Here is an 11,277-nt window from a genome sequence, read left to right as displayed (position 1 = left end):
TAATTTAAAAATACTTAAATAAAACAACACTATTACACATTTATAGTTGTATTTATTTACACAAATGTTATATATCTATTTGATAATATATCTTTATAAAAAATTTAGTTATTCTACCATTCGCACATTCGTCACACCACAACTCACTGGATCGCATTACGCACAAAGCTTGTGCTTCATTTTAACAAGTACCACACAGATGTACAAGGATCAAAATGCTGAAATTCCACACATCAAATGATCGACACATATACCATATTGTAGACGCATTTGAATATTTAATTATAATCACATTTTGTACCTCGTAATTTTATACTTAAACTTTTGCACCCATCTAATACATTGTGAAATTTTGGTTTGTGCTTGTGCTATGACTGTAATGAAGAAAATTTCGAAAGTATTCAACAAATCTAGTGCAATTTAAATCGGTCAATTGGCATATAGAATTTCAGCGATTAAGTCAGTCACACGCAAATGAGAAAAATGACCGTCCATGCATACAGCACCACGACTTACACTCTCCGGAGTACATCTGACTAGATTTTTTCCCGAAACACGTGTGACAACCGATAAAATAAATGTTATTGTACCTACATCTCGTTGAAAACGAGAATTATCTCATTGACGTGAGTGTTGCAATGATTAGAACTTCGCCATCTTGGAACGTCCGCCACGTAACGCGTAGCCTTAGTTCGTGTTCAACATGTTTCAGCTCGTCGACCAAAGAAAAAGGAAACTAAACAATGAGCTAACGTCGCTAAATGAGATAGACTTTCTATCTCATACAAAGCGGCAAGATAGACTTTGTTATGGTTTTAACCATATGGGACGGATAAACGGGAGGAAACGCGATAGAGATCTAATATATTATATTCTATCCCATTTCTTCTCGTGTACACGAGAAGTGATGGGACATCGTGTATATGAGTTTTTGTCCTTTACAGCGTCCTGGTATAGATGGACCGCACAGTGGTACACATTATTACGCATACATATGCGTAACAATTATGTGATATAGTTCTATCTCATGTGGCTACGCTCACCCCTTGTCTATGTATATACTAGGTTACGGTCACACACCTGTGCCGTCGTGTCCAACTCAACAACATGACACATGATCTGGCACTAAACTTACTTGATTCTAGTTCGAAAGTTACATGCTTGGTCACGTGTCGCAATCTGAAATGTGCGTTTCACCCATCCGTCACGCACAAGAGGTGTGTGACTGAGACAAAGAAAACGCGTTACGTCTATTTGTCTTACAGCGGACTCCCCTAAGGTCTATACAATATGACTTTATTAATTTTTTTTATATATGACTATTAGATTTTTACAAACTCGTATTATTTATTTCTATTTATTGTTTGATACTTTAACAATACAAAATGTGATACTGTTGTTGTTGTATTGCGAAAATCTTCAATTCGAAACCATCGATACCCTGTTATTCATCAAACAGTATAAAAACTACATTTACTAGCAACAGTTTGCACGTTGGACCGATGAGTGATTCCTTTCTAGCAGCAAGGTAAGTACGGTAAGTATACAATACATTTTGGATATTATCAAATTGCGTGCACATGTTAATTAGCCTGAAAATGAGGCCTTTCGTTGTGCTCCGTTGCGTTGCGCTACAGATCAAAGCAGTGTATAAATATACAATAGCGTGTGTAAACGTACTTCAATGTATGTGAAATGACCCTGGGAGAAAATATTCAGATGAAAGTTCGTCAATGTCAAACATTTATTATGTACAGTCAACAGCACATCAGCCTACCCAAATGCATTGCAAACTCGCCGCTATTACCACGCCATAGAGGTTCAAGCAGGGTAACTTGATGTGCTGTTGACTGTATGTAAAACGTTGGAGCGGCAACGCATCGTGGCGCAACGGAGCCATGAATCTACCATCTTACGTTGAGATTAATCTCCGTTCATAGTTCACATTATAATGAAGCAATGTACGAAGATAGTCACAAGTCGGCTCAACATGTTCATGCAATGAATTAGACTAAGTACATAGTATTTTTATATAGGCATAACAAATCAACATTAAGAATTGGGACGACAGAATTTAAAACAGGAATTTAAGTATCAAATTTTACCAAATTAGTTGTACTGATTTACATTAATCTTTGATTAACACTCCTCATCCTATCACTAGAAATGTATACATATGTATATGTATACATATTTTAATCACTTTGTAAGTAAGTATACAAACAACTCATCGGCCCAATTTAATTCTATGTTTAAGAATTTTTTATCTAGAAAGACAATATTTACAGCATTCATACAGTCATCCTACCGTAAATGTGTTAGGTAAACAATAACATATTGCTTTAACCTAAATTACCAATAACGTTCTACTACAGACTAAAATGTTTTCTTTTAAATAAACATTTAAAAAAAAATGTATGTACTAATTATTTCATGATTTGAGTTTCAGATATTAGGTTCAAAAGAATTGAAAATTGTTTTTTAAATGTTTTCGGACCGTAAGTTTGTAACAGCTTGTGCAAGTTTAAATAACTTGTTTAAATAAAACTAAGTAAGATGGCACATTACAATGTATTTGGTCCCCGCATGATGCAAGTTTTTTTTTAAACTAGCATAAATTTATGCCATTATTTTTTACATTATCTTGTACTAAAATTATGTAAATCGATCGAACGGTAGCGCTTAGTTTAAATAAATTAGTACAAAAGTGTGCGTACGCCTTTATCCCGAAAAAATTATGAGTACGAGCCCAACCAGACCAAAGGTTTTTTATTAGTCGATAGATTTTTGATATTCATATTTTCATACGCGGAACATATACGAAACTGTTGGATATGTCTAATTAGAAATGACTGGCGCCAGTATCGCGTTAGGTAACTTTAACCTGCTCAGAAAAATGCAAAGTACGCGTTTTACAACAACAAAAAAATTGCTTGTGTATGTAAATTGCATTATTGTCGCGCGATGAACTATCGCCCAATATAAAATCAAAAGCCTGCGAGGATTCTCAATATACTTAGGTACCACCGGCTAGACATCGGGTACAATATATTTATCGAAACAACGATACTAGTCACATTTCCTATCAATATTTACAGATTGTTTAGCAATTCATTATATTCACTAGCAAAAGTAAAGCTGAAGCCAAAACGATAAATATTACAATAAAAACAGCGTCAGCTGCGGGCGATCAACATCTTTGAATACGGATTTCAATAAAATATGAATAAATTGCAATGAATATATCTTTAAATCATAATTTTAACCCTTTGACGATAGTACAAACATATTGTTTTATAATATCTCAATGGCAGTGATATTTTTTATTTGTCATATAAATATTAAAAATTTTACAGTGTAAATGTACAATCGCCCGACTCAACGCAAAATTATAAAATAACTATTCGCGAATTATGTATACATCAGTCGGTTAAAGGTTAGTATAATAATATCCTTAATCCAATATTTTTTTTTGTAAACAAATAAATCGAAAAGAAATCAGTCTCTTAAGTTTAGAAATTAAGTTTTTAATGTTATTTACAATTTCATTAGGATTATAAACATACAAAACTACCTACACCAGTTGTACGTCCGCATAGATTTAAAATTATTTTTTTCTTTTTTATTATTTTCATTCGTTACATATACCTATTGCATTCAGCGTTCGTTAAACATTAAAAACTGAAAAAGTTAAACATGATTTAGTAATATTGTCTTAAATTAGTTAATAACTTATTGTATTGTTTTTAAAATCTTTTCATAAAGAAGCGCTAAATGAATTCCACTCAAAAATGCGAAAACAACTGTACAAATCCGTATACAAATATAAATGTTTGATACAATTCAGGATATCTATGGGACCCACAAAAACATCTGTAAACTCTATACATGCTTACAGAACGAATAAAAAATAGATTAACTATCTATTCAATAATAATTTACAATAAATATTTACAGAAATCATTAAATAAATACGACGTAATTTGGCTGCATTTTTTCTAAATTAATTTCGTGATTATTTCCTCTTTACAAAAATACAATTAATGTGATCAATCACGGCTGAGTTCGCGGGCCTTATTGTCGATCACTAGAATGTTATTAAAAATATTTAATAATTAATAAATAAGTTCCACGATAGTCCACAAATTCCACAATATATGTCCACGCACATTATTATCACAGTAGCGCAGAAGCGCCATTTCTCCTCTGACTAGGCTATATACAAACCAACCAACGCTCTTCACCGAATTAAGCAGTTTTTAATCAATACATACATCAAATATCATTCAGTCATCGAAATAGCTTCGTTTTTGTGTAAGAATCTTGACTTAAATCTTACTTATGTAAAAATTACGTATAACTCAATTTGCAAAAATTCAATAAGTACCTATCTAATTTATATCGATTCTTTTTTCAAATAATGTTTTGACAAAAAAAAAGGTTTTCATTAATTTTGTAATTTATAAATGATTTTTTTCTGTAATTTATAAATGATTCTGTAATTTATGTATTGTATGTATGTATTGAAAAACTGCTGTTTTTGTGGAACGTTATAAAATTAATGGATCCATAGAAAACCTAATGAGATCTCACGTGTTATTTTTACAATTTCAAAAAGATTTCAGAAATTTTATATCGTTCGCATATATGTCAAATCATTTGACCACGAATACCACTATCAGATCAACCAAGTATAAAACCTGTTACATTTGTATGAAAATATGTGATTTTAAAGATTAACGATTAATTTGCGTTTAAAACAGCAAGGAAAATGTGTTGTTAATGAATTTGCTATTATTAAAAAATATATGGCAAGTACTGTACGTTTTCCTTCATGGTTTAAAACATCAATCGTCTATAAATCTATATCGTCTTAAGTAGATCTGATAATAATTTTTCGTAGATTTAAAGCGCCCTACTAAAGTTGTCTTACTTTGAATAGGGCTGTCTCTCCAGCATTGTCGACTCTGAAGCATTATTTAAATAATTTTACCGCAAATGGATGTAGTCATTGTCACTCGCCAGCCAATTCGAAATTAATTCGTTATTTTGATTGAATGTTAATTCTTTTTTAGAAATAAATTATCATAAAATGTAGTTTTATCGTCGTCACTGACCATAGCGTATACTTATTTTATTGTGTATTTTATTTATACACTTACACACGTTTATATTATTAGTATTATTTCATCAAAGATTTTACTATGAAAAAAAATATATAAATACGAACTTTTATAAGAACACCACTTTTAAAACGTGACAAGACAGATTCCTATACTAAAAAAAACTATATTTTGCTATCGATAAAAAAAATACGATACCTTTTATGACTGGCCGAAAAGTGAAAAAAAAAACAGATTCCATTCCATTCGCGTTCTAATTTTAAAAGAGGTCTGTGACGATGGTTCCGAACCACGCGCACACGACCGGCAGCGCGTACGCGAACAGCGCCTTGTGCAGCGACGGCCGCTCGGCCGCGTCCGCCGCCGGCGCCTGCTCGCGCGGCTGCGTCGGCGCCGGCTCCTCCTCCACGCGACCGCGCACCTTCACGTTGTTGGTGTCGGGGGACTCCACGATGGCGGGCACGAACGGCGCCGACGTCGACGCCGGAGTGAACGAGATCGGGTCCTCGGGTGGGGACTCGCCTGAACCTAAGATATCATGTTCTATTAACAAACTGTGATAAGGACTCGTAGAATTATTTTGCGATAAATACGTAAGTACATTTTGTTTTGATATCTATAAGTGTAATTTTGTATTTACTAAGGCGCGCTTTACTATATTATATTTGTTGTGAAAGAAGTATAAGTCAATAGTACATATATAAGCACATGTTTATATCGAAATCGATGTGACGATCCATGTGACGCTTTTGTAGCTAATTCAAGGGCATTAACTTTTGGAAAATAAAATTAAGAATCTATTACAGTACCAAGTCTTGAATTTTGTGACAACCCTGACGTGACGGCTATTTCGCCTTTAGCAAAACCGTCGAACAACTGTATGAATCTTATTAAACTGTGCTAATATAGGTACTATCTTCTTTGACTATCAGGACTCTACCGCCATCTAGTCACAAGACTGAGCAGTCTCATACACACTCAACATCAACCGTGTGCAGAGGGTAAAGTGCGAAGTCGATTCGGATCGATCGATCGATCAATCACATTACGGAATGGTTGTCGTTGCGTCACAATGGCGCACTGTGATTGGCTAGCTGCGTCTGCGAGTCGGCCCGAAGTTGAGATGTAGGTAAATAGCAAAGTCGCATTGCGCATACTGAAGCGGTGGTGGTGTAATGGTTAAGACGCCCGCCTGTGGATCGAAAGGTCCCAAGTTCGAATCCTACTCATGTCACATGAGTTTGTATAGCAATCTGACTCATGTATAGTAGTTTTCGTCGACCACCACTTGCTTCTAGTGAAGGAAAAACATCGTAAGGAAACCTGCACACTTGTTTTGTTTACTCACTCGTGATTATATTAACTTGTGTGTGAAATGGAGAAGGCAATGGCAAACCACTCCATTAATAATGCCAAGAAAGTTGTTACGTGTGTTTCATTCCATGTAATGACCACGACCCTCAGTCATGAGGAATACGACTACAAAGAAGAAGATTACGCATACTGGTATCCTCACGTTATTTTCACAAGTGATGAAGTATGTGATTGTGTCTATGGGTATCCATAGGTCGCTGGTTCAAATCCGGCTCGAAGGACCAATGTTCGGGGAGTGAGGTGTTGTTGGATGTTAATGTTGAGAGTAAAGGCCGGTGTAAAGCACTTCACTTTATTTACACGAAACAATTAATTATAATAATTATGTTAAAGAATTCACCCGCTCCGTGGAGTTGCAAATGTGCACTAAAAGTAAGTAATAGAGCGTCGACCGATCGGCCGACGTCATAGGTGTTCGGTTACACCGAACAAATAATATGGGAAAAATATTCCTAATGACACAACTGTGTAGTTGTGCATATTAGTTAGTCCTCGTGGAAAACGACAGCCATAAAGCCATAAAAAATAGAGTAAGCTCACCTTCTGGATAGTCCCTGTCGTCGAGGTCGCCGGTGTCCTCCGTGTCGTCCGTGTCGTCGCCGGAGCCCGACCCCGAGCCGATGTCCGCGAAGTCCTGTCGCGACGAAGCCGACGGCTGCGGCAAGTCTGGAATCGGTAAGTACACGTTTAATTTTATTCATAATGAATATTGTAGTGTAATTGGGAAGCGGCCTTCGTACAATCAATGTGCCTACTCGTTTCTACAATTGGCTATTAAAATTGGTAAAAAAAACCGGTAAGTGCGAGTTGAATTTGTGTGAAAAGCGTATAATTTGTAGAATTCTTATATATATATACATAGGTATTTTGTATTGTTTTCAAATTGGAGCTATCTTTCAAATTGTTCTCGAATCAAACAGAAAGAGAGCAGCGCGAAAATTTAAACAATTAGTGCCACTTAGCGAATTTTTTTCGAATCAATTAATAAGTAATGGAATTACCCCCGAAGATCAACCATATTTGAAAAAGATATTTAATTCTCTACGCGGTCATAGGATTACACCGTCTTACCAAACACTGATTGCGTCTAATAGACTCGGAGAATGTCGGCTGTGACAGACAGATGCATAAATGATGATTTGATTGATATGAGCGTTCCGTATTTTGGTTTGGCCTTAAAAAATGAGCATGTCTCGGCACTGACCGTCTCCCTTCCACTGCACCTCGACGCCGTTGTAGGCGTCCCGCAGACGCGCGGTGAGCGCGCGCAGCGCGGCGTCGCGCGGCGGCGGCGGCGCGCCGCGCACCTCCGGGTTGGACGCCAGCGCCGCGCTGCCCTCGCCCGCCGCGGCGCGGCTGTAGCTGCGACACGGGTAACAAACATTCCTTATTTCTATACGTATACGGACCGGACAAAGCACACGGATTGAGTTAGCCCCAAAGTAAGTTCCAAACGATTATAAGGGCGCGGCCTGGGTTCGATTCCCGCTCAATTGCAGTGTTTTTTAAATTATATATACGTGATTTGTGATTTTCAAGTGTCCGAAAGTAACATATCTATTATGTTCATGGGGATCGAGTATGTCATGCGATTATACATATATATTTTTATCTTTCATCAGCACTCGATCACAACCAGTATACCTTTTGACTATGTACTTTATTGTGCATATTACTGATAAAAATTATATATAAATTTATACTTAAAGTTCAGCAGTGGTCGTTCCGAAATGCTAGTAGTTTGTAGCTTTGGTAAACATCATTTAATTTAGAATATGACATGAAAAAGTGTCTGTGAAGGTCTAATTTCTGAATAAATGATTTGATTTCGATTTATCATAATCTTGTTCTTAGCGTCTGACATTCAAATTCCAAGGATATTGATCCTTGCAATTTGAATGTCAGACGCTATATTTTGATATACCTCGCCGAAAAATAACAATTATGTAGCTTCAGAATCGCCTTTTTCAAAAATGAAACTGAGGGTAGAAATAATATTACTGCATAACCTATTCGAACGATTTTAATACAATTTTGTACATAGCTCCTTTTGTACATTGAATAGAAGTGCGGCGAGTTGCCATCAGGTTGTCTAGTGTCGTTACCTGCCCACAGCGGATCCATTGAAGCAAGCAGCCGTGGTCGTGCTGGTGTCGGAGCACAGCACGGCGGGCAGCTGGATCCAGTAGCGCCGGGAGCTGCGCAGCCGGGACCGGGTGTCTCTCACAAGCTTGTCCAAGGCTGGAGCGCCCCAATCTGCACCTGGAACGAATTTAAACGCTAAATGTAAGAGATGGAACGAAAGCTGGAAGATTTTCAGAAAAAGGTATATTTTTTTCACTATTTACAAACTCGGTTACAAGGATACGACAGAGCCGAGAATTATGAAAATTTGAAGGGCACGTTTAGCTGGATAAGGTATTGGTGGATTACGTTTCTGAAATAGCGACATAGTTTGCTAGGTTCAGGAGTTTGCAGCCCTTTCCTTTAAATTATACATTTACAGTCAACGCTATAGGAGAAGCAGCTGGTATATTCTACGTTTTTCTTTCATTTTAGACTAGCATGGAATCAAAATTATATAATGAGGCACGACTGGCCATAATCCACTCAGCGTCAAAAGAATAAAAATGAAAAGGTAACTCACCATGCCCTTCATCAATCTTTGCAGCTGGCTTCTTATTCTTCGGTCTCCTCTCGTCGAATTCGTAAGGTCTGTATTCGAGCTCCGAATCTGCTGCCGCCTCCCGCTTCCTTCTCTCGTGTTCCTCATATTCCTCATACTCATCCAAATTAATAGTCCCCTTCATGTACTGTAGAAACCTTTCCCTCGATTTAGCTTGCTGTTCCATCTCTTTCGTCGCTTTCCTTATACCTTCAGGGGTTCTTAAACTGACTAGTGCTGGATCTTCATGGATAATGCTTTCAAAAGACGCTTCAATTTCGAAGTCATCGACGTCATTTGCTTTAGGATTCCAGTCGAAATCCGGGATAGCTCTGGCGAATCGTCTACTCCTTTCAGGTGTGCTGAAAGGCCCGGTGCCCCCGCTGTTCCCGAGGACTGGTTGGCCGCATATCGAGAATATCTTCTTGGATATCTCCTGGTTGTGCTCTTGGAAACTCATGATCGCTTCGGAGATCTTGATGTCAATTGGCTCGACGACCATAGCAATATTGAACGGTCCTAGTAATCGGTCGCCCACTTTGTCTACGGCGTCTGGAATCGGAAAAATCCCGTTTTCGATAATGGTATGATGACGCCATTTGGGAGTTTTAGTAGCAAGTTCTGTATATAGTGCTAGTGTACTTAGTAGTACGAAAGTCGATAAAAATATACAGATTGTATAATATTTGAATGAAGGATAAACTTATTTGCCTATTTAATTTTCAATAAATCAGAGTTAGCAACTCATAATCAAAACTGTGATCACATCAGGAGAAGTCGAGAAGACAAACATCGAAGCAGTCATCTAAAGTATCAAAGATCTGTTTTATTTTTAATAATTATATATTTTTTTATTTACAAACTTTCTTGCAAATTACAAATGCTGGAATTAACGCCATAAGGCGTTCTTTCCCAGACAACCATTATCAAGACAGCAATGTGAATCCATATAGTGCAGTAATCCATCTAATAAAAATCACGCGACCTTCAGCCTACCCTGGCAGCCTGTATCAAGAACTCACCGACATAAGCGTCCCACTGGTCGGCGAGGTCGGCGTGCGCGGGCAGACAGCCGCGCACCACGTTGTGGCAGTACCGGCTGCACGCCAGCGGCCTCACGCCGCCGCACGTGCCACACTGCGTCAGCCGCGCCCACGCCCGCGCGCATTGTTCACTCACTTCCAACTGAAACAGAACATAATAATTACAGAATCTGTGCACATATCTTCAGTATCATAGTATATGTACGACCCAGCGTTGCTAGTCGTCCCGATTATTTTAGATTATTAAATTTTAGCGAGTCGTATTTTTGCATAACATTTTATTCTTATATAAAAGACGATATCCTAGTATTTTAATTATTGTATTTTCTTTTGCCAGCGTCTTCATTTTTACCCTATTCCATAAATTTGTTACATAGATAGAATATAACTTGGAATACTACAAAGACTTACATTTTATCGCGATTTTTTTTTTATGGGAGCGAAGTCCCGGGACATAGCCAGTTTAAATTATTTGTCGATAAATAGTCTGAATAAAGCATCAAAATGTTGAAAATATTCAAAATCTTAGGTTTATTTTGTACGCTGAACTCTGGCCGCGCGGCGTCGCAGTCCCGAAAGTAACATCCGAACACGGGAAAATACATAGAGAGATAATCTGAATGCATCAACAAAGAGTACAATAAAACTCGGTTTATATGAGATCATCGGCCTGAGTGGAGCGAATTAAAAACACTTCTTGATAAAATTTGCGCTATATTTAGACGGTTCACGGGGAGTGGTGTACTCACCGATGTTTGAGAAGTGAATGATGAAATCTCTTTGCAGGTGTTCTCAGTAGCGCGTCGGAAAATAAGTGTTCCTGTTTTTCTTTCGAGCAAATTGCAGTTTTAATGGCATCAAAGCTTTTTAGGGTACTAGGTAGGGGAACTCAAACGTCAAAAACGGCACCTTTATATATTCGTGATGTACGTATGTCAAAGTATTTTTTATTTCACGCTATATTTAAACAGTGTGTTCGTTCTAAAATTGAACGTGAACGAACTTACAAAATAATAAACATGTGACAAAACCCAATTATAAGAACGAAACCTTTCTTCAGAAAAATGTAAGT

At 37.3% G+C, this 11,277-nt stretch overlaps 1 protein-coding gene across 1 annotated transcript in view; it reads right to left on the bottom strand.

Annotated features, from left to right (window-relative positions):
• Positions 1–32: 32 nt before the first annotated feature.
• The window catches only part of dlp (dally-like), a 73,889-nt gene continuing 62,644 nt past the window's right edge, over positions 33–11,277 (bottom strand). Inside the window, exons 6-11 of the mRNA XM_053745893.1 lie at positions 10,185–10,347; positions 9,145–9,714; positions 8,603–8,759; positions 7,702–7,859; positions 7,038–7,163; positions 33–5,651 (exon numbers count right to left, since the gene is read on the bottom strand). Coding sequence (XP_053601868.1) covers positions 5,383–5,651; positions 7,038–7,163; positions 7,702–7,859; positions 8,603–8,759; positions 9,145–9,714; positions 10,185–10,347 — 1,443 coding nt within the window. The 3' untranslated portion in view covers positions 33–5,382. The remainder of the gene's footprint in view (positions 5,652–7,037; positions 7,164–7,701; positions 7,860–8,602; positions 8,760–9,144; positions 9,715–10,184; positions 10,348–11,277) is intronic.

The sequence above is a fragment of the Plodia interpunctella genome, chromosome 5, assembly GCF_027563975.2.
Source record: "Plodia interpunctella isolate USDA-ARS_2022_Savannah chromosome 5, ilPloInte3.2, whole genome shotgun sequence".
NCBI lineage: Eukaryota > Metazoa > Arthropoda > Insecta > Lepidoptera > Pyralidae > Plodia > Plodia interpunctella.
The sequence above is the reverse complement of the archived record's forward strand: the minus strand, read 5'-3'. Positions and strand labels throughout refer to the sequence as shown.